At 35.5% G+C, this 23,951-nt stretch overlaps 2 protein-coding genes across 5 annotated transcripts; one reads left to right on the top strand and one right to left on the bottom strand.

The window, feature by feature from the left end:
* The first annotated feature begins 1,560 nt into the window (after window positions 1–1,560).
* On the top strand, window positions 1,561–10,106 carry LOC133870265 (YTH domain-containing protein ECT1-like). 2 transcript variants are annotated; one of them, XM_062307351.1, is made up of 8 exons: window positions 1,561–1,741; window positions 4,544–4,581; window positions 4,697–4,874; window positions 5,270–5,346; window positions 5,452–5,868; window positions 6,705–7,244; window positions 8,236–8,448; window positions 9,279–10,106. In XM_062307351.1, the coding sequence occupies exons 1-8, from the start codon at window positions 1,699–1,701 to the stop codon at window positions 9,681–9,683; spliced, it is 1,911 nt and encodes a 636-aa protein (XP_062163335.1). In that variant the 5' UTR covers window positions 1,561–1,698; the 3' UTR covers window positions 9,684–10,106. The 2 variants fall into 2 exon arrangements, with proteins under 2 accessions (XP_062163335.1, XP_062163336.1); XM_062307352.1 differs by having other exon boundaries at window positions 1,637–1,741; window positions 4,752–4,874.
* A 72-nt stretch (window positions 10,107–10,178) lies between these two features.
* Window positions 10,179–23,951, bottom strand: LOC133870266 (uncharacterized). 3 transcript variants are annotated; one of them, XM_062307354.1, is made up of 15 exons: window positions 23,677–23,951; window positions 23,255–23,469; window positions 22,596–23,117; window positions 21,918–22,019; window positions 21,741–21,793; window positions 20,239–20,296; window positions 19,563–19,645; window positions 18,898–18,975; window positions 16,246–16,325; window positions 15,523–15,719; window positions 13,704–13,778; window positions 12,715–12,755; window positions 12,347–12,452; window positions 11,897–11,979; window positions 10,179–11,359 (listed from the first exon to the last, which is right to left on the bottom strand). In XM_062307354.1, the coding sequence occupies exons 2-15, from the start codon at window positions 23,417–23,419 to the stop codon at window positions 11,239–11,241; spliced, it is 1,764 nt and encodes a 587-aa protein (XP_062163338.1). In that variant the 5' UTR covers window positions 23,420–23,469; window positions 23,677–23,951; the 3' UTR covers window positions 10,179–11,238. The 3 variants fall into 3 exon arrangements, with proteins under 3 accessions (XP_062163338.1, XP_062163339.1, XP_062163337.1); XM_062307355.1 differs by lacking the exon at window positions 23,677–23,951 and having other exon boundaries at window positions 21,918–22,016; window positions 23,255–23,596; XM_062307353.1 differs by lacking the exon at window positions 23,677–23,951 and having other exon boundaries at window positions 23,255–23,596.

Consider the following 23,951-nt stretch of genomic DNA (forward strand, 5'->3'; position numbering starts at 1 on the left):
TAACAATCTTTACCAAACACACCCAGTGCTATATGATATTTTCGATTATATCATCTCGTGAATCACCAACTCCTTTCACTTGATCATCCACAAGCTTTCTTCAAAAATGGTATTATATAGATCAAACTCTTCAAAGGTTTATTGAGACTACCACATCAATATTGTGAAATAAAAATGAAAAATATAGCATTAGTCCTTTCCAAGTATTCATATTACATATTCCAAAACGCATGTGCCAATTATAGGACTCTGGTTCCATAGAGGTCTTGTTATTTTGCAACAAAGTGAGTTAAATTTGTTAATGATTGTTTAGAACAAAATTTGTAATAAGTTTGCAAAAACATATTTTCACACGACAGGATTGGTTGACGAGTCACCTATAAGACGAGAAAATGACCACCATAATAAAACTGGCCGAGGCCCAGCTGGAACCCTCTAATAGTTAAATTAGTAAAACATTCATAGAGTAAAGAGAGTTTAGAGAGAAAATGAACTCTTATATCGTTTGAGAGTCATTTTCCTTTATCTTAAACTCCTGTTTAACTGCCATTTAGAACACTGGCAACAAATTTCTTAGATTTCATTCATATCGTTAAATGTAGGAAGAAGAAAAAAAAAAAAAAAAAAAAAAAAAAAAAAAAAAAAAAAAAACAACAACTCCTAAAAACCCACATGCAGCAAACTCTCTTAGTGTTCCCAAAACCAAGGGAAAGCCAATGGAAGCTAAAGTGCTACCTAATAGCACTTTTGCTTTCCTTATCCTTATTTTATTTATTTATTTTTTTTAAAAAAAAAAATTTATCTTTCTTCTCTCTTTCCCTTATCATTAATTTAAAAGAATATTTAAATGGTATAGAGAAATAATAATTGAAACTATTGTGGAGTTTATTAGGATAAAAAAGCAAAAAATGGCTTGAATTTTCTATTTATTTATTTTTTAGAAAAAAAAAAACTAAAGAAATATGCTGCAAGTACTTATATAAGCTCGTAGACTTTTTAACATTTTTAATGAGTAGGCTTTTAGATGTCAATTGGGGCCAAGGACTTTGGCTTGGCGTATTTATGGTATTAAAATCGTATCCCTTTCATAGGTAATGATTGAGTACATTCATTTTATAGTCAAGATTAAATTTTATTTAGAGACGGAAGTATGGTCCAATTTAGAAGGCTTGGGGTTCAGCCCTGAGCCTCAACATGCTTTTCCAAATGTTTTTTAATACTTTTATAATTCTTGCAAAATTAATTTACGCCTTCCCAACTTTTTTTATTTTTAAAATTTTGCTCCAAACGCTTAAAATTTTAGTTTTGTCCCTAATTGTACTTATCTAATCTTATATAGTACGTCATTTTAAAGAATATGTCATTATATATTGTTGATGCAACAAAATAAAATCTTAATTAATACGTTGACGATTTGACTTGAAAGTAGAGGATTGCAATTCCCTTATATCCAAAATTTAATAATTAGAAACAAAAATAAAGAAAATTAGAATAAGTATATAGGAGTAATATATGTATTTACATTTAAAATAAAAACAATAAAACCTAAAACCCTCATTTAGTTTTCTGTCTTTTTGAAAACCAAAACCCCCCTCTCGAAGCTATCTCTGGTCTCTTCCTCTTTCCAAGTATTTTCCCTCGATTTTTCTCACTCAGAATTGAATTCCTTTGATTTGGTGTCTCGTAGATCTTTGATTCATGGACAACGCTCTGCAGGAACGGGATCGAATCAACTCCACTGGTCTCTCTCTCTCTCTCTCTCTCTCTCTCTCTCTCTCTCTCTGCATATGAATTTGAATATTTTTCTTTTGGTTTTTCCTTTTTCAAATGTGATTTTGTATGCTTGGGTATCTATTGCGGAACGCTTCTCTGTTTGTTTCATTGTCAAATCAGGTTTTAGACGGCCAAATTAGCATTTCTCGTTTTTCTAATTCATTCATTTTTTTTTTAATTGTGAAAATTGTGGGACATGATTGTGCTTCTGTTTGACATGATGGGACTTCTCTATTGGATCGCATGAAATATACGTTTAAGCATGTGAATGTGCAAGATTAGCAACGTCTTCTAATCAAATTGTTTGTGGCAAATGGGTTTTCTAGGGTTTCTGTTGTGCATGTAGACTTCCTAATTTTGTTATCAGCGTTTTTTTTTTTTTGTTATTAATCTTATACCCAAGCAAATGCAAAATTAGCGGGAAATGAGCATTGAATTCTCATTTTAATTGTATTTGATAAAGCCTTTCATTGTGATACAAGTGGTGAACTGCTCTAGGGGCCTTTTTTTTGGTTTGATCTCTTTCAAGTGTGGGTTTTGATTTTTTGGGGGAGTGGCCAATTCATGTTAGATTGCTAATGATTGTTGGAGTATCCAGATCTATCCTCCTAGGACCCTGTGTTACTGAGGCAGACACTGGTTGATGGCCATTTTAAGTAGTGAAATAGCTTTCTTGAAGTTTAGACATACAATTGTAATAAAACTTCTTTGCCAGCTGTAGTTGATATATTTATATGGGCAGATACTAGACTAGAGCTGCCAAGACTTTTGCAAATCGAAAACATGAATTTGATTTTACCTTTCCAAATTGTCTTTAGAGTTCCTTGGTTGACTACTCAATCTAGCAGTAGGTACAGTTTTCCAAGAAACTCGAAAAGAGTCCCAGATTTGGTAGTTCATGGCTCGTACTCCTCTGTTGTATGGATTAGGGATTTAGATTTAAAAGACTAATGGACAAAAGGGCTACCCCGAATTGAGATTTGAAGAGAAATTGTTATGGGGAGCACCTCTTTTGTGATTCTACAGTTCACTTGTGAGAAAAGAGATGTAATTACTTTTGATACTATGGAATTAGAAATAAAAGATGTATAAACTGCTGAAAATCGTGGTGTTTTGGTGTGTGGGGCTTCGGTGTTTATACAAATCATGCTTCAGATTTGTTACATTCGTATAGAGAGCACCACTTTTGTGATTCTACAGTTCACATGTGAGAAAAGAGATGTAATTACCTTTGATGCTATGGAATCAGGAATAAAAGATGTATAAACTGCTGATGCTATTCCCCAAACAACTCGATGAATAGGGAACCAAGCAGTCGACCATTCACCGCACCTCAAATTCGAAACCAAAAACATCTAGCGATCGACAACAAAGCGCCTCTTACTCTCTTTTTGGCTTGATCAAGTCTCGGCTCAAGCTGCCGATGGGCATCCAGAAAGCAAGGAGTTTCTGTCTCTTCCTGCGGATAGCAGATTCATAGGCAAAGTAAAGAAATCCTGTGCAACCAACACATGGTTTTTTTACTGACATGAGATGTCTTGGAAATAATACATGTCTTCTTTCGAATCTCATTTCTTTCTATAGAAAGAAAAAGACGAAATTCGGGTGATAGACGAAGGCGTTGGTCCATCAGTGCCTTGGGGTTTGCCCCTAAATCTGGGCTACCGAACTTGTTGAAAAAGTTGGTGTTCTGTAGTCAACATCAGGGGTTGGGAGGAGGGAAACAAACTCTAAATATTTCGTTCCACCAGTCCACATGATTGCATCGGCTACATCTATTTGCTCATTAAATTTCTTGCTAAATAGAGGAACAAAAAACCTTGATCGGTAGCAGATCATTAAGATCGAACCACACTTTCTAAAAATAGTAATATTTTCAACATTCTTCGATTGACACAAAATTTTTCCACCGTGTAGACATCGCCAATGAGATCGTGTCGGTAAATTTTTGAAGCGTTTCGATCAGAGTGGAAAGGCCCGCATCCTGTTGCGTTCTTGGGCGAAGACAAGACTCAAGCTTCGTAGTTGTAATATTTAAATTTCCTATTGAGGTTTGGAGTGAGTTAAGACCATTGAACATTTCAATGTCTTCTCCGAGATCGAGCTTTTTTGAAAGTTTCTGTTCTTTTTATCTTCGAGGACATTTGCAGCTGGTTCTGCTTCTGAATCTATAACATTTACATTGCTCTTTCCTTAACTCTTTTTTATGTGAAGTGTTTTGTCTCCTTCCCAACATACCTTAGTGTACCTATCAGAGTTCCTAAGAGAATACTTCAGAAGTTAACATATAGAGAGCTGGAACTTTTTTTGTTCTTTTGTTTTTTGTTTTTTTAAGTGAGAGTATATTAAAACAGAAAAAGAAAATACAAGAGGAGGGGGTGAGCCTTCTTGGACTCTCCTGGAAATTTAATATTTTCTTTATTTCTAAAGCCTTTTGCTGAGTCTGAGAAGTAAATCCTTTAGTTTCATAGATATAATGAGTTTTATGAGACACGTTTCTGTTCTCTCCCTCTTCTCCTCTGTCAATACTTTGGAGGTTGTTTTCGGACTAAAATCATATTCCCTACGTATTTTCTCTCTCCCATTATCATGTTCATGTGTGTGTGTGCCAGGTCTTCAGTGGGTGTTGATGTTGGATGTGCAGATGAAATTAGCCTTTGTGTATTTATAATTTCCTTTTTCTGATATATTGCTTCACTTACCAGTTCTATGTAATGCTTGTGTTTATTGCATTCTACTGAGACACTTGACTTGTCAATTCTGGATGCAGGAGAGAGACCTGTTAAGCCAGATAACTTGACACAGCAGGTATTTTCTAGCTACTTCTTTTAGAAAATCATTTCAATTATGATTCTTTCTATATATTTTGGTGGGATTAGGTAAATATGTTCCATTAGCACTTCATTTTGTAATTTATTATCAGCCACTTTCGCCCAAAGATGAAAGGATTGTTTCAGCGAATCCTTCTCCAAATGCAGTCATCATAGGAGTGTCAAGAGATGTCAACGAACAGCAAGAATCTTCAGAAGTAGCTGGAGATCTGAGCAATGTCCATCCGCTCGATGCTTATGTTTCTCATGAACAAAATATATCATATGGCGGTTAGTTTGTTGATCTTTTGCTTTTCTTAACAATTTAGGATGAAGCTCTTACTCGTGGTGGTAGCCATGAGATATGTTCCTGTAAATTTGAGTACTTTGACACTTCTTTGCACTTTTAAGACATTTTGAAAATGTGATCACTTGAATACAACATTTCTAAGTTTCAGGAATTCATAAAAAATATCTGGAATACATCAATATATTTATATTCCTACCTATAGAAAGATCTATTTTTTGAAATTCAATTTTTTTTTTAAAAAAAAAAAATCATAAAAAAGTGATGGTCATTGTTCGTAGGTTCTGCATCATCTTACCATAAATAATTTACGCTATCAATCAATGTAAATCATTTATGATATTACTTAATGTTGTCTCAACTTTCGCTCTTGATTCAGGTTATAGCAATAGCACTGGTCTTTGGGATGGATATTCTCCCTATGTTAATGCTGATGGCATGCATGTTGTATCACCGGTGAGGATAAAGCCCATATTCATGCAACTATTCAGATTCATATTTGAATCCAAACTAACCATTTTTTTTTTCAATTTTTTCCTTCTTATTTTTAATCTGTATTAGGTCATCTACAATGATAATCCATCTGTTGTGTTTCATTCTGGTTATGGCTACAATCATGAAATGGCATATGGACAATTTTCTCCAGTTGCTACACCTCTGCCATCTTTAATGGTGGATGGCCAGCTTTACTCTTCACAGCAAGTCCCATTTTCTCCATCTTATTATGCACAAGCCCCTGCTCCAAGTTTGCCTCATATGTCTTCAGCTATTCCAATTTCACCAGCTGACCTAATGGTGCCAGAGAGTAGCAGCATTGACACAATGCTTTTTGGGACAGGATCAGGTTACATACCAAGTTTTGGGTCACTTAGTGGAGGCAATATCTCTGGAAATCTTGGTTCTAGTCCTCTAACATCTCCAGCAGCTTATCCCCAACCCATGGGCATACTTGGATCGTATGAGCACAATGTTGGACAGGTTTGAATATCATCATTTCTAATAATGTAATAGCTTTGGCACTGGAGGCCAAACTGCATGTTTGAATCGCACACAACAATGCTATCAAAAAGAGTCATTCAAAAGTGAGGAAGATGGCACTGATGAATAGGATTATAATCTAACTTGGAGAATATTGTTTAATATTTCTTAATAATAAATTCCATTAGATAATCTTGTTTTCGCGATCTTTTGTTTTTTATTATTATTTTAAGGTAAATACAACTCTTATACCGGCATATAACACACCTGTTAATCTCCCACTCTTGCTTTTGTTTTGATGAATCTATGTTGCAATCTTAATTGATCAAGATAAGTGAAAAATAACCCTAAAATGGTTTCTTTGTCCAGAACTTAAATGACTATCATGTCAAGAGTTTCCTGGGGGTACCAAATTTTGAGAATACCTGCTTGAATCCACCCTGAATTATTGTGCCCCTTTTTGATGACGAAATGGACTGATCCTATCTACAGGCTTCTTTATGGAGAAGTCAAAATGCCAACTGTACATGCTGAACATTATTTGATGCAAACTACTAACTATTAAAGTATGCTTCCATTTTGAGATTTTGAAATTAAACGTTTGGGTACTGGTTGTCCATTTCGAAATTACATTGGCTCTTAATTAACCATTTTTTGTTTAGTGTAGTGAAGCATAATGTCCCTGGCTCACTCGAACTACATATTGCTACTTCGACTTTTAGCTCAGTGACACTCCAAAAAAGAAAAGAAAAATTATCCTTGCCCATTACTTTAACTCAGGATAAATGTAGACATGCTAGTTTCATGTCTGACATTTATTTATCATTTAATTTCAGATTTCTCAGCAACAGAGACCAATGCATGGATATGGCTTGATGTCGAGTTCCTTTAGCGGACGCTACCCACATGGTAGTTCTTATCACAGCTCTACCTTTGGTGGTGCTTCAATTTCTTATCCAGTTGCTAATGACCGGAATCGTCTCACTCTTGACAAGGGAAGGAGAAGAGAGAGGGACAGCAACTCAGTTTGCATTTTTAATGATTCACAGAATATCTTCAATGACCGCAATCGTGGTCCAAGGGCTTCAAAGCTGAAGAGCAAGAGTGCCACTGAACAGGGTTCTTCATCTGTTGTTAACAAAAACATTTCATCTACTTCTGGAATTCATCTTGATTCATACAACCGGCAGGATTTTGTTACGGATTACGAGAATGCAAATTTTTTTATTATCAAATCTTTCAGTGAGGACAATGTTCATAAAAGTGTTAAGTACAATGTTTGGGCCAGCACACCACATGGGAACAAGAAACTAGATGCTGCTTATCATGAAGCAAAGGAGATTCAAGGCAATTGTCCAGTATTCCTATTGTTTTCAGTATGTTGCTTTGACTGACTAACTTTTTAATATTTCCTATTTGTTGGAATACAATGATTGAAACTATTGTTCATTTCTTCTTCTTGACATTTCACATTTATGAACCTCTTGAATGAGTCTCATTTTGATGTATAAGGATGTATAAGACACCACACCATCAGAACTCCAAATCAAGAACTCTGCCATAAGTCACTTGGGCAATTGATCACTTTCAAGTGCTTTGATGTCTGCATTATATGATTTTGATCTAGCATGCACATAATGCTTTACTGTATGGAGTTATTGTAGTGTCTGCAATACAAGCTCCTTTCTTTCTTTCTTCAGACCTAAAAAAGTTGTTCACAAAATGTTTTAGGGAATTGCTTATTGTATGCTTGCTTCCTTTGTAGTGGTGGATGATGTACTAGACCTATCACTTTTAAGTTAGTTGTGCCTGTACTTCAATTCATGGAAAAACTTGAGGTTAACTACATATCTACTATTGGGGTTGCAATGTCCCCCTTTTGCAACTCAAAATGACAAAAATACCCTCCATAAGATTAAAAAAAAATGATTTTCTGAAATTTTTATCTTATAGAAAGTATTTGTCATTTTGAGTCGCGGAAGGGGGGCATTGCAATCCCAATGGTAAATTAGAGGGACATTGCAAAAAGGATGGTAGTTAGGGGGGGAAATTTAGTTTTCCCAAAAACTTGGGTTCATGCTTTCTTTGTTGGATGCATCGCAAACTATCAGACTCATGATTCTTTCTGGAAATTTCATCTACTTTTGTATTTCTTTCTATTATATTTCCTGGCTTTAGCAGTATTAGTACCTAAGGAAACATACTAAGGGAATAACTTGTTTGATTTCTCTTCTTTTGTAATTGATAGGTATTATAAGAAACTTGCCTCCATTATTCCAGTTCAAATTTTCTGCCGCTGTCTAAACTTGATTTTTTTGCACCTATTTAATGAGTCCCTTCAGATTTTTCTGGTTAAAATTTTTGCAGGTTAATGGTAGTGGCCAGTTCTGTGGGGTAGCTGAAATGGTAGGACCTGTAGATTTTGAGAAGGATGCAGATTACTGGCAGCAAGATAGATGGAGCGGGCAGTTTCCAGTTCGGTGGCACATCATTAAAGACGTTCCCAATGTTCGATTCCGTCACATACTACTTGAAAATAATGATAATAAGCCTGTTACTCACAGCCGAGACTCTCAGGAGGTAGCAGTTAATTGATTATAAAGACACAAGCCCACACACTTACTCATGCAAACACATATATACTACCCTCTTTTTTATAGAAACTAAAACCATTCTCGAGCTTATAATTGAGGTGTTCAGGGACACCTATACATTGTTTAGATGGTTGATAATTGCCACACCCCCGAAGGAACTCCATGCCTTGGTTCATGTTGCTTTTTTCCTGAATAAAATTTCACCTTTCCCATCTGGTTGATAGGTTTGTTGCCTCAGCCGTTGGTCTGAGAATTTTGAGCTCAAGGGCTCTCATAGTTTACCTAGTGGAAACGGAGAAATCTTAGATTGAAGAGCATATTATGGCATGTAGTGGGATGCAGGATAGTGGAACAGGTTGCTTTGGTTGCTGCAAAAAGCATACCTGATATTATGTCAATACTGTCCCTAGATGTGTAACTTACGCACATCCTCACAAATCACTAAGTGTTGGTGTTATTGTCAAATGTTACCTCACATATGAAAGCCAATTTAGTATAAGTGTTTAGTTTGCCCTAATTATGGCCCTTACCAGCTTCTCATGTTATAATAGTATATGACATCTAATATATTTTTCAAGCAGCCCTACTTCCTAAAACTTCCATAGTGATCCAACTGGTGTCAAACCTCAGTTTATATTTCTATCGACCTCAGTTTATATTTCCATCGAGACAAATAATGTTACCGTAGGTACTTGATAAATTCAGTTTATTGGCATTTACTTCTCTGTCTCTGCATTCAGTAAACTCTGCTCAATTGTTGAATAATGAAGTTACATCTGCCTTGCGTTTTCTCTCTTGATGCTGAAATATTTTCAGGTGAAACTGGAAGAGGGTATTGAGATGTTGAAGATTTTCAAGGATTACGATGCACGTACATCTATCCTAGATGATTTTGATTTTTATGATGAGCGGGAGAGAGCCTTGAAGGAGAGGAAGGCCAGACAGCAGCAAGCTTGTTCAACGGCAGATATTCCTGATTCTCTTGCTGATGAGTCTGTTAATCAACTGTCTGATAGTTTAGCTCAAGCCCTCAAGTTGGAAGTGAGTAGTAATAAAGAAGTAGCAGCTATTGAACACAGTGGTAGCTCAAGAGCAGATGCTTCACTTTCACTTGCCCATGATGCCATGAACCAAACGTCTGCTAGCTTGTCTCAAGTCTTACAGTTGGAAGAGAGTAACAATGGATTTCCGGGATCTGAAACAGGTGGACACAAGAATTGAGTCTGCCAACAGGAAGACAACAGTTGGTTTGACTGCTTGTAGCATTTAGTTGAAGGTGTTGCCAGCATCTTTGGTATACACTCCTTGTACCCTTGTGAGCTTATGAATTATAGGGCGCTGACAATAGTTGAGGTCATAATTCGGGCATCTTGAATGGTCGGGCTGCAAACTGACATTTTCCTTTTTCCTTTACTCTTTTCGGATCAATTGTTCAAAGCAGTTAGGAGGTAATCCAGGCATGCTCGGCAAGGAGGAAGGCTGTTTGATATCTGACACTTTCTTATGAGTTCTCTCTTTAATTGTTTCCTATTTGAGGTAAATTGTTTTTGGTGTTGTGGATCTGTATACTAGGGCTGATTCCTCACAGTTGTAACGCTACATTCTTATACTAGTTATAACGGGGGGCTGCTTGGTAACTGCAAAGGACGCTGAAACCCTTGTTTGGGGGGGGGGGGGAGGGGGGGCAATTTAATTGAATAAAATACTAAAAATGAATTTGTTAGAAGTAGTAGGACATTTTATTGTCTTGATTGTTCTTTTTGTGATGCCGATTTCTGTCCGTAGGAGTGTTGGTTTTGTTCTAAAGCAGAGCAATATACAAGAAGAAAAAAATTTCAAAAATCATTCTTCGTGATTTTTGTTGGAGTGTACGCAGTGCTTGCTTCCTACTCTTCCAAGTCCCCAAGCATTCCCAGATTAAGAACATTACTCCATATGGAAGCCTATCCTCTCCTGAGTAGCATCACAATCTCACTCTTACTGAGTTGTAAACGTCAACATATTTCCCAGCCGTGTTGTTCCAGCTATTGTCCACTTCCATAACCTTCCCTATAATGCCATTCCATTCATCTGCTTCTGCATTCATCAAAATAAATGACAATTTTGTGACCAAAAAAAAAAAATGGAGTAATCTCACGCAAAGATTGATTCCAATGTATTCCATGACCATCATTTCCCACCCCTTTGATTTCATAATTCAAAATATTTTACACAAGGCGATTTCAACTACTGGAGGTGGATGAATTTTCTTGAGGGAATGTGATTGGTGATAAATTTGAGGATCTCCAGGTACCTTGGTGACTACTTTTTCCTTTTTTTGTAAGCACCTTACTGACCACTTGGAAACCTCAAGAATAAAAAACTTGAAGAAGACTAAAAATACTAAAGTTACGTTTGGGTATGCGGAACGTCCATTCCATTAGAAAAATAAATAATTTTTATTGAAAATAGAAGAATGTAGAATAAAATAGCATTGAAATACCTTTTCTTTTTGCCCATGAGGGAATGACTATTTCAAGGGCTACATCCTTCTCATATATATTCTACACCAATGCTATTCTATTCCATTTTCCTCCATTCCTAATAAAAGCTATTAATGTTTTTTAATAGAATAGACATTCTACATACCAAACGTAACCTAATACTCCAGTTACTTTAGTCTAGCCATGACAAGACCCATTTAATTAGGTTATCTGCTCTCAAAACCTAGCAATATTAGCATTCCTCCTCATAGAAGACTAAAGCAGTCTAAGCATTAGGCGGTTATAAAAGATCATCAGCAACAATTAAAGATGATACACAGTCTAACTAGATTGCACCTACTCTCGCTGTAGTAAGCAAATGCACGGTCTAGAGCCCAATTTAAGGATCCTTCATCAATTCCTTCAAAAACAAACCTGAAATGTGAGTAAATAAATAGTTAAGTAAATAAACAATGACATCAGTAAACAATTGTGACAACAGAATTCAGGACTGAATAACCTGGCGTATAAAGGTAACAATTTTTGGGTCATTTACATGGTTCAAAAGAGAAAGATACATCAATTCATTTAACTCATGCCAACTACTTAAGAGTAATTAGCTATATGAATCCTAGCTAGACCATGCATATCACATTAAAGAAGATATCGATATATTAAAAACAGGGAAGGCTTGATGCAGCAAGGGGATGAAACTAACATCATGGCTTAGGACCTGGTGATATTGCTTTGGTAGATCATAAAGTTGTGGGCGGGATTCATGTAGAAACCAAAATTTTTATCTTCAGGTTCTTTAAATATATAGAATAAAAGTAGAATAGGCAATTGTCTTCAGTCAAATGGCATCTTCTCCTTCCATAAGACAAGAGTAAAGGGTATAGTAGTGGGTTGTATCCATATGGGTGCATTGTACTTGCCTATCAGTAAATAAATAAATATATAAAAATAGAGTACCCATTAGCTCTGTCATGGTTTGACTGATCATCCATGTCAAAAACTGTGTCTGCAAGACCACCAGTCATTCTTACTACTGGGACCTGCAACAATCATTCAATCCAAATGAGAAATTCACCTCATGTCAGTCTTCCCTAAGAACTAATGTAATGCATGTATAGTACATGCAAACATCATCTCAAAAATAAAATAAAATAAAACCACAAAATATTGTAGCAAACACGTAGGCAGCACCATGGAAATTGATCATGTTTAACTGGGGATGTACCTCCTTTCACCATCCCACTAATCACATAATCATTAGCATCTCATTTTCAGATTGTTTCTCCAAAAGTTGCCAGTCACTATGACCACCATAAGATTATTAAAAATTGAGCTTTAAATACTGTTTCTTACTACTATCATCATAAAATAGATAGCAGAACCTAATCAATTTATTGAAGTACATACTGCTCCATAACGCATTCCAATCATTTGGGAAAGTCCACAAGGCTCATACATGGAAGGAACTAACACCATGTCTGCTGCCGCATAGAGCATGTGGGACAACTCTTCACTGCATAGAAAGCATACCACGAACAAGAAAGTATTAGTCCAGTCAGTATCCAGTGACAGTCGTGTACATGTTATTTCAGTTAAAATAGGGTAATTTATATTGCTAGGGAAGACACTTCAGTGAGAACTAAGGAATGAATTTCTCTCCAACCTACAAATAATTATAATTTGCAAGTTACAACAACTATAACAATATTAGAGATACAATTAAAGAAATTCTAGGAATTGAATAACTGTTGTATGGTGTTCAAAAAATGATTTACCTAAACATCAATAGGATCCGGATGGAAGGACCTTGATTATGCTACAAGAAAAAAGTTGGATAAATGAATGTTGGTAGCTCATCAATTTATTTGCACTTTAAAACAAAAAGACTGCAAAAAAAAGTATCAATCCCACGAGTTCAACATTTCATAAAGAATTGAACGTATATGAGTCACATTAACATACTTCAATTAATGTAATTTTCTATAATGTAATTAGGGCAGATCAAACACCAAAATGGTGCTTATATCATGAACAGAGCTGAGGTATAATTGAAATCCATGTTTCATGGACATGCCCAAGTGGTAGGTTGTCCAAGTGTCCAACACACATTGGGCATGGACACATGACATACATGCCTCTAAAACATGTTTTTTTTTTTTGATAAGTTAGAAAAGTTTTATTAAAAAAGCATAAGACGCCCCTAGGTACACAGGGATTATACACAGGAACAAAACCCATGTGTTGAACACAAATCTGAATGAAATAATACTGCTCCACGCAGGACACAGAAGAAATACAGCTTGGACAAATTTTGGACAGGGCCAGGACACAGCTCAAACATGGCAGTACAATTTAAATTTTTAGAAAATGTTTTTTTTGTAAAATAAATAAAAAAATAAAATAGAGGCATAAGGACTTTCAAACTTAAGTAAATAAATAAAGGATGAGACACCACTTACTATGAAAAAGAGAGATGAAATTCTTTTGTTTTGATCCAAATTGATTGAAGATATTAGTGCCCACATACTTTTACTATGATTTCTCCATTCTTAGAATTATATAAGAGTCTTTGATTTCTCCATATGTTCCTTTTTTTTGTTAGCTTTCCAATGAATAATGTGTATGTAAATTCTATTCTCAAACTAGGTATATTTAGATAGATACATTAGTGTCCCTGCCATGTTGTATCGGACAACATGTCGCATGTCCATACAATCTATGAACTCTAGAACAATCTGTAGAACCAAACTCTCAGATCCATTACCAATTTTGCAAGCCCTTCAAATTCTCTTTCAACCCGAACATCTGAAGCTTTCCCCAGTATGACCATCTGTCCACCCTAAAAGTGACTCCATTGGAAAAGATGGAAACCAGTTGAAATCATATCGTGAACAAACTTAGTTCAAACTCAGGCAGTCAAATTAAGAAAATAAAGCATATATTCAGAGAAAAAACAACATCAAACTTCCCAAAATTTTAGTAAACTAACAGATGCTTCATAAATGAACACTTGTTTGCATGATAGACATCTAAGTGTGTTGAATACAACAGTGTGTCAGCAGATCTTAATAAACCTCGCTCAAGACATAAATAATCATCAAACCTAGGTCTTTTTAAAAGTATCAAACACCTGAAAGATGAGAAATTATTCTCCAAAATCTCATCCAAGGAAGACAAAAGCTGAGTATTGAAATTAAGAAAGACAACAAATAAAACTTTGACCTCATAGTTGATTTAAATGACATCATCTCAAAAGGATGTTGTTGTGCAAAAGACCACAATTAAAGTAAATAAGACAAAACAATCACTCAAGAACACCAAAAATTTACGTGGTCCCTCAATGTGAAGTACGTCCAAAAGCGGAGGCAATCACAAAAAAAAAAAAAATCACTATCAAAGATGGAATACAAAATAGTGAAGAGAAAATCACTCAAAACCCAAAGTCTCAATACACCCTTACTTTCACATAAAAGAGATTCTTCCCCAAAGGAGAGAACAAAAGGATAAACTTCGCTTTTGCTGGGACAAACGGCAGCTCTATTTCATTCTATTTCTCTCTCATTGTCGCACATCTCTTTCTTTCTTTTTTTCTCTCTCACCCCCAATAGGCTCTCTCTTTTTCTTCGTGCAGTGTGTCGGAGAAGAAACAAAAAGGTTGTTGTGCAGCGCTATGTTTTTTTTCAAAATACAAAACTAAGAGTGCGGCTCCCATTTTTTATAAAACACAAAGTTGGCTATCAAAGACCAAATACAATTCAGCCAATGAAAGTAATCCTCTCCTTCTCCAAGGGGTAATTGCTGCTGGGTGCCACCAACTTGATGGGTGAAGTCACACGCACGTCAAGAGATCAAGGCAGAAGTTGTTCAATTGTTCAAAAGAATGTGGATTACATTGCTGAAAACTTTTTTCCCCATTCAAAAAGAGAATATGCTAGTTCCTGCTGAATCCTGTTATTCTTAACCAAGAAAGAGATAGGGTATGTTGTTCAGTTATTATCATTAAACTTCCAATGTTTCAAGAATAAAAAATTCTTTTTCAGCTACTGCAAATTTTGAGGGTTAGTGGGTACTGGAGAAGGTGGTGATTGCCAATTAGTGGCTGAAAGTCTCAATCAGGGGTTTTTAACTTGACTTGCATGTCTCGAATGTAAAATTTCACCTTTAAGTTGTCCATCAGCCTTCCAATAATAATGGCCATGGACTAGCACACTATTGTTATTGCTTCATTCGCAAAATGGTGGATATTGATAAGGGGCTTCAAGAAGTGTATTGATATTCCATTTATAAGAGAACAGACATTCTTTACTAGTATTATGGAGTTTTTCTATGGTAGCCAGTCTGGCAGAGTCGCATTCACTATATATATTGTTTACAGATTACTTATCAAAAAAAAAAAAATATTGTTTACAGATTTTCAGGAATGTTAATAATACAAAAACTGTAAAAGCATTGATATAAAAATTGTAAGGTGATATAATCTCACAGATATTCTTATTTCTATCATGTTGAGAGAGAGAGAGAGAGAGAGAGAGAGAGAGAGAGAGCTCCTCGTGAAAAAAAAAAATAGAAAAAGCAAAACTTACTAGTTCCTCAACACGCTTGATTGCATGAGAAATCAAATGAAGACCCTTTTGTGGGACCAATCGAGTAATACATACAACTAAAGGCACCTTGCATGTTATATCTGGCAAATGGTTACCATCTAGAGTGCCTTCTGAAGCCAAACCAAGCCCCCTTTGAACATAGTATTTGCATAACTTCTTGCCCTCAGGCTTTTGAGCTGCAAGCAACGAAATACAGAGAATTTAAAGGAAAACTAGAGAACCTTGGGAAGCAAATCTTGAAGATAGATAATTATGATTTGATCAAAATAAAAACAGTTCACACATGAGGAAAAACTAGAGCTGGTACTTTGATGACATCATATTTGCAATTAAAGCTACTTCCTACCCTAAGGTTGGCAGACAGCAGAGTCACGAATGTATAAATCTTTCTTGTCTTTTAATACTATGGAAGCATGTTATGATAATAGTAGTGGGAGCCTGCAGGTCTCAACACTGCACTATATTGAATCGGTGTCAATCTCACAAGTATGTAACTATACAAGGGCTCAACAATATAAAAGTAAAATTTACTACAAAAAAAATAACAATAAAAAAATAAAATCTGAGAGAGAGAGAGAGAGAGAGAGAGGGACTCCTTCATTTTCTAGACATATTACCCTGTTCTTTTGCTGATGTGAGATCAAACAAAAAAATTATTGGCTAGATAAAATGAATTCAATACATATGGAAACTAAATGTTACCATTGAACTTAGCAGGCAAGAAGATGTCAGTAGCAGGGTTCCACATTGCAGTGTCTATCCCATTCAAAACACCAAAGTATCTACAGAATTACATAGCACAACATTGTCAGAAACTACGAGAACCATAATAAGTTACTTTTATTTATTTTGGATAAGAACAATAATAAGGTCTGTATTAATTATAGATTCATGTAAAAACAAAGGAAGTAGATAATCTGAACACAGCAATGGATATTTATCAAGCAAGTACCCGTCACGTCACAAAGATATTCCACACAAGATTCCCAAGCATAATGGCACCGCATAGGCCCAGACTGAGCCAAGAGAAAATCAGGGAGATATTTGAAGAAAACAAGACTGCTACAAAGCAACTCAACATGTACAAGTAAATAAATGCTAACGCCTTAAATATTGCAAAGTCACATCAAATTACAAACCAGCATCAAAAGAACAACTGCTTTTGGCCAAAACATTGAAACAAAGAACACCAACGTGCATTTAGGAGTCCCGCATACTATTTTGGTGTTTCACGTGGGACCCAAAAGTTCATATTGGTTGGTAAATCTTTCTATTTTAATAGATTCTGACATGGGAAAAAGGTTTCATGGAGCAGCTTCCTTCTTACATAGTTAATGAACCCCACTCAAAACATCATATAATATCCACTAATGCTTGGATAAAGATGTGCAGAATTTCCTATGCTAGTCTTGCTAAGTCCAATGAGTGGTCCCACTATAAAACAAGAAAATGTTTCAAGTTGTATTTCAAATTACTAGAAGTTAACATTAGAATTGCATCATGAGTTGATTCGGAAATGGATCTTAATTGTAAAATATACTTCATGTAGACGTGCCCTAAGAAGATAGTAAGTATGAGTGCTTATTTCAAGCACTACCAATTTGTAGTTTAGAACACAACTGGAAATAATTCAACCACACCTAGAATAGGGACCACATCCTGTTAACATATTGCTGGCTCTCCCTTAAACTTGGTATACAATTAAATTGCATAGAAAACACATTTTGTTAACCTTCACATGCCCTAGGCTTGAGCACGTTCAATTTCAGACTACAATACATATGGCATGTTATATACCTACTAAAGGTTAATATGTTGGGAATATTCTTACGTGTCAGCAACAGTGGGCACACTATATGTGTTAATATTTAGTAGTGCCATTTATCCATCTCAGCATCCTCAAGTCTACTAAACCAATTTTATCAACTTATTGACTGACCAGACTTTCTAATTATATAGTCTGGCTAGTTTCTACACTCAAAGATAGTTCATAAAACTTAGTATTAAATAACAAGCATACGTCAACCATAGTCATTCCATTAGCACTTCCCCATTTCATTATCCTATCTCTAATCTAATGGGCAATGTAATTTGCACTCCCCTTCCCCTTATGAGTGAACAATCTTGCTTTGTCAGTTAATAGTACCTATCCTCCTCTGGAAGGTGGAGTTCCAGGGCTCTAGGATTTAATCCCTCATGAATGCAGGATTTTTGGGGATAGGGCAATTATATACTTTGGCAAGGAAAAGAAACAGGAATAATCTCTGAAGCCATCAACCTTCACAATTTATTCTCATCAACTACGATTTTTTACTGAAAATATACTGCACTTTAACAAACTTGTCATGTTCCATATTTTTCCCTTAAGGATAAACCTTCATTTGGTGTCATTGACTGAAAAAAAGTCACCAACTAAAGTCATCAACTGCGGGGAGGGGAATGGAAAAAAAAAAAATGTATAATAATCCAATGGAGTGATGGACCTCCTCTAGAAAATGCCCATTTACTGTGACTTTTTTTCCATCCTTTTTCAATTTAAAGGGATTTGTGTTGTTTTGTGATGCATGCAACTCCCTAACATATACAAAGATTTGTAGGCATTTGAAACAATTATTTGGAAAAGGAGTAAGTTTCCTGAAAATGAAACTGTCTACTTTGAGAAATCAGAATTATTACCATGAAAAAATTATAGATTAAACAATCAAGTTCTTAGCTATAATGTAACTCGCAATGGCATTGAATGTAGCCATTACAAATACCAATTAAGACACTGGAATATATTCAACGTAAAACAATTATAGGCTTAAGACATGCTGACCATTTTAGCTTACATCAACTCCTTTTAAATCTACTTCTTTGGATTTTTTTTTGATAGCAATAAAAGATATATCATATGAGTAGCACCCAAATCAAGGTATGCTATAAGAGTACCAGAGAGATCTAGTGTACAGTTCCAAACATATATGACATTCCACTTAACTACAAGTGCTAAAACATTGGCTAATTTATTCTTGAGAAGGCTCTTTTTTGCTCTAAATACACTTTGAAATTTACCTTTGAATGGGATTCATCATGAAGACAGTATTTCAATTGGAAAAATAAAATAAAATTACAGCATTCTACAATGAATTGGACTAAATGTGTAACACCTAATAACATAGGAAACCTGACTTAACTTGGCAATGAATAACTAGGCATTTACTGTATGGAAATTATCTGATTACTGATCTGTAGCTACAGTAACAGTTTAAGGATACTTCATTTGGACAATACAAGAGCTATATAGAAAAGTAAAATACAATAAGCCAAAGTGAAATGTAGTGGTTATAACTTAAAATGTATGGAGGAACTTACTTATCCCGATTCCTTAATAACGTGCTTGCAAGCCATCCAGTGCATAGGGTTTCCTTGAGATATGTTGGAGAGACTGTGCTGAAAAATTATGGAAAATCACTTACTAGACAATAACGTGGAAATTAGGGTGAGTTGGATTTATACATTTATGCACACACGTCATGTATCATGAAGATCCTATCCAACAGGCTGCGTCAACTTCTTCCTCTCATAATCTCTAAAGAGCAAGGTGCGTTTGTTAAAGATCACGCACCGAGTCCCACGGCACGCTGCTCCGTTCTTCCCTGCTTTCTCCACATAGTCTACTATTTATCTACTATATGTTTACATTATGCGTGCATCTTGGTATATCTCCACATGTCAGTTTATTCAGGATATAATTTCTTGTGAGGATTTCCATTAAAGTGCTCAAAAGCCATCCAAAGCACAGTGATTGGCCTTTTCCATCTTCAAAATCAAACCTTCAACATTTTACAAATTGCTCACCATGATGGAAATCCTTCTTATTGGTGTGTTTATTCTTCCTTGTACCAAATGGCACAATGTCATTCGAAAATTCAGGGTATACTGGCAATTATATATTAATAAATGGCTATTGACAAGTATGTGCAAATGCACAAACTGTTTGCAAATGCCAAAAAAAAAAAAAAAGGAAGGCTACTTACACTACTGCATTGCTATACACAATTCCACCTTTCAATAAGCTCAATCTCTCAGGATTGTGGCCAATAGTTCGATCATCAATTGCCTGCCATGTAGAGAGATAAAAGCAAAGCCAGAAACTTTAGTCAATTACAAGGGAGCGAATTGGACAGACAGTTGAAACTTGACAAAATAATAATGACCTATACTGAACCATGATCTGAGTTCACAAAGGTTTTAGCACTGAAAGCAAAAGTTTCTAGCTGGATGGAGGCGTATAACTAAAAGAACCCTTTAATCAATTAAGAAAACTCATTGGCATGGAGAATACATCAATTCATGAGAATTTGTGGCACAATTGGTGCCAAATGAAATCATATACGATAACCCTTTTTTCTTTTTCTTTTTTGGGGAAACTTCACTTAACCCTCTTGAACTTCATGGCATTTGCAATTACCCCCCCACTCCAAAGTTAAACAAAACACTCTCAATTTAGTATATCGAACTTCTAATCTTTTGCAATGTCACCCATCCGTTATGATTTTCTGTTAAATCCTAACTAAAGGGTGTGAAATTCCAAAAATACTCATCAAATGAAAATTTATTGAGCGATGTAATATTGACCAAAGTTACACCAGATAATATTTAATAAAAATCTAAACAGAAAGTTCATGAACGTTCAAGAATATAAAGAAAAACCTTGTCTATGGTTGCATATATAGATCCATCAAGACCACTCTTACTGAGCTGCTCTTGGCTGCCAAGGTAAACGAAGCCATGTCTATGAGAGGTGTGACAGGCTTAAAAGAACTCAAAAGATTGTCTCAACACTAGTTTCATTTATAATTCATGTCACAGAAATCTGCTAAGGGGCATAAGCATCAATCTCCAAACATTTTTAAACTTGTACACAAGTATTAATCAACCAAAAAATGAAACAAGAAGCAAAACATATTAAAAAATAGCTAATTCACTACTCCTACATAGCTTGCTATGTTTCAAATAAGCGGGCTATTTAAATTGGGGCATCCCTTGCAAATTCAGTATCGTACTCAATCTCCCATCATTGACCAGACACCCAAATAAATAACAAAAAAAAGGAAAAAGAATATAAAAATAAATTATTCATTTCTCCTATATAGCTTGCTGTGTTTCGAATATGTAGACTATCTGAAACTTTTTGGCCATTCCTTTCAAAGTGAATAATATGATCTCTGTCATTAACCATAAATATAGTTCAACGTTTTCTTCTCCACTATCAAATTCAACATACGAACCTCATCGCGTTTCAAATCTAGAAGAATACATGTAAAATACATCCACGACATAAAAGAAAAAGAAACTTCAAGAAGTTTTTTTGATAAGTGAAAAAGAAACTTCAAGAATTTTGGAACAATATATAAAACATTTCTACTATGAAAGACTGGATATCTACAAACAATCTCACCTCTGCTCTATTGAAAGATGTGCAGAAGAAAGTGTTTTAGCTTAATAGAACATATGCCTTTTTGTTACGATACATGTGATAAGCTATTAATTTATTTGTTATTTGGTACTGATATATGATCCGTTGGTGCTCAACAGTACATAATTTTCATTCTAATCAAAGTCCATAATATAAATACACCGGCATCTTACCCTTCTTGTCCCTTTACCCCTTCACTAGGACAGCTTTGCCAAGGGTAGATATAATTTTTCATTTTCAGGCTTAAACTAGTAGTTCAGGTTAATTCTTCTTTGAATTGACTTGAATCAAGCATAAGACAACTCTCCATTTAATATCCACATGGTGCAGCCCTGTCCCCACATAGTTTTTGCAGGATTGATTTATCACATAAACAATACTGCTCTCCATAAAATTCACAAACATAAAGCCACATAACCATGCCTGATAAGACGCTGTGTCTGAATTCCATGTTCATATCACAGCAGACATCCCATATTCCTGTATGTAGCCCGTAGGATTTCTAAAGGAGAAGGGTAAGACAAGCAGGAAATTTCTTTCAAAACTGCTCTCTTTGGAAAACCGTAAAACTTGTAAAACCTTGTGGTATCGAGGAAAATAATTTAATGAGACAGAAGATTGTGGTAGTGGGGTGAACCAAGCAATTGCAAACCATGGGTGCATAAAATGGAAAATGGCAAATGTTGAAGGGAGTTGATGGTTAAAGAACAAAGGAATAACAAAAGGATAAGCTTACCTACACTCCCCATAATGCTCCATATTGTGGATTGTCAATACTATTCTTGGCTTCTATAAACGTAAATATATCAATATCAATATCAAAAATCATATAAAGAGAGGTAAAACTATTTAACACCTCCGTTATCTGTTGAAGTAGAAAATGCTAGATAGTAGCAATAACAGAAGTAAATACCTTAAGTGAGAGATAATGGTACATATCCCAGTAAAGCAGTGGTAAAGCTCCTGCCTGCCATTCATGGACATGAATGATATCGGGTTGTGTTGCAGTCAGCTGCTATGATTGGAAGAACATGGTTCAAGATGTCACTGATATAATCCACCCCACATTTTTCAAGCCAGATGGCTTAAAGGAATAATTAAATTATCTCAAGCCTAGAGTCAGTCAGTTAAAAAGAATCAAGAAAAACACCACAGACAACTCATTTACAGTTATAACAGTTTCAGAACCTATTTAGGGTTGTGTTGGAAAATAAAGCTTTTTAGAAGGAAAAAAAAAAAAAAAAAAAAAACTTCATTTTTAAGCTTTTTCCAAAAGTGCTTTTTAACTCTTTTTAGAGCAAAAAGTCAAAAGTATTTTGAGTTTTTTACAAACAAACCAGCTTTTTGTTTATCACAGCTTTTTATGTACTAAAATTACATTTTAAGTTCCTTAACGCAATCCCAAACAGGCTCTAAGCATCTTTTAGCTTTGACACAACTTTTGTGATGTCTACTAACACTCGACTGTAAGATACTGATCCCTCTATTATTTCTACATCAGCAAGCCAACTTGAGCTTTTTAAATCAATCCAGGTAAATAAAAAGTGGAATTCAATACATTAAAAGATACCCCAAGTATTCATCCACAAACCTGCATCCATTCAAGGCAAGCACGACTAAAGAACAAATATGCCTCCAGCTCATTGTATGAACCCCCATAGACACATTGCCCCTTAAAGAAATGGTTGGACGGTTCAATAAATACTACTGGGATGCCAGAAACTTCCCCACGATATGCATTAGTTGGAACCCAGTTGCCGTCATGATAAGATTCATATGTAGTGATTAATGCCAAGTCATTGATCTGCTGCTTCTGAATACATTCATAGAAAGGGAGCATTATCTCCACTGTATGACCACGTGACAAACATGCACGAGCAAGTCCAGTTACAACATCACCGAGGCCACCAACTTTCGCTATGGGTGCCATTTCAGCTGTAACATGAATTATGTGCATGCGATCAGAATCCTTGTTTATGTCAGCAGGAACTTCTGGGCTCACACCCCAAGAAGGGAAATCCTTTTTCCAAAAAGGGATTTCATCACTAGGAGAAGGCCAGACAAGTTCTCCAATACCAACATCAGTTGAACTTCCCAGTCTTTCAGCCCCTACCTACAATTAGAATTGATATTTCCGTAGTGCATTCAAATCATACTGATCTCACCAATCCAATACTTGTCAACTTGTTATGATTAATCAAAAAGACGCTTATAATTCATAGGAAGTAAATAGCCAAGATTGAGAAATACCTCTGATGAGAGATGAGTCTCAGCCTCAAGAGCTTGAATCTTAAATTTGGAAGAGCAAAACTTGAACTTGTTGAGGATACCCAATACCTTCCTTTTTTCCACCACCAAACTCCTTGGACTTGACAAGGTTAAAGGACAAAACTTACCCATTATAGCACACTCCATTATCACGACGCTTGACTGCTTACCATAAGTAATTGCCCTTTATACAATACCTGCAATAGGAACAACACATTCCACGCAAGGGAAAGAATGACTCCGAGTACCCTTTGAACGAATATAAAGGAAAAATTAAATCTTTTATCCTTAGAAAATGAAATGCAATGAAATGAAAATTTAGCCAGGAGGGGAAATTATCTCAGTTTTTTTTTTTTTATAACAATTTTCTCACAACCAAACAGAGCAGAAAACAAAATACTGACCTGTCAATCTTTGGTTGTCTCCGTCTCTTGGTCCCTCTCTATACTATAATACTACAAGTGGCAAAACAGATGGAGTATAAGCCACTGAGCGTTTTTTTTTTTTTTTTTTTTGGCTTGCAAGGATCTCAGAGGTGAAGGATTCTCGGATTCTCGGATTCTCTTTGCTGATGTGGGTAATGATTGCGTCACCGGTCGAGGACGTTGCCAAAAGGTCGCCAGTTTACTCTCACCTCCTACGCTCACAGTGGCACCATCATGTCAGCTCAATAAAAGAA

This window comes from Alnus glutinosa, chromosome 6 (assembly GCF_958979055.1).
Source record: "Alnus glutinosa chromosome 6, dhAlnGlut1.1, whole genome shotgun sequence".
Lineage (NCBI taxonomy): Eukaryota > Viridiplantae > Streptophyta > Magnoliopsida > Fagales > Betulaceae > Alnus > Alnus glutinosa.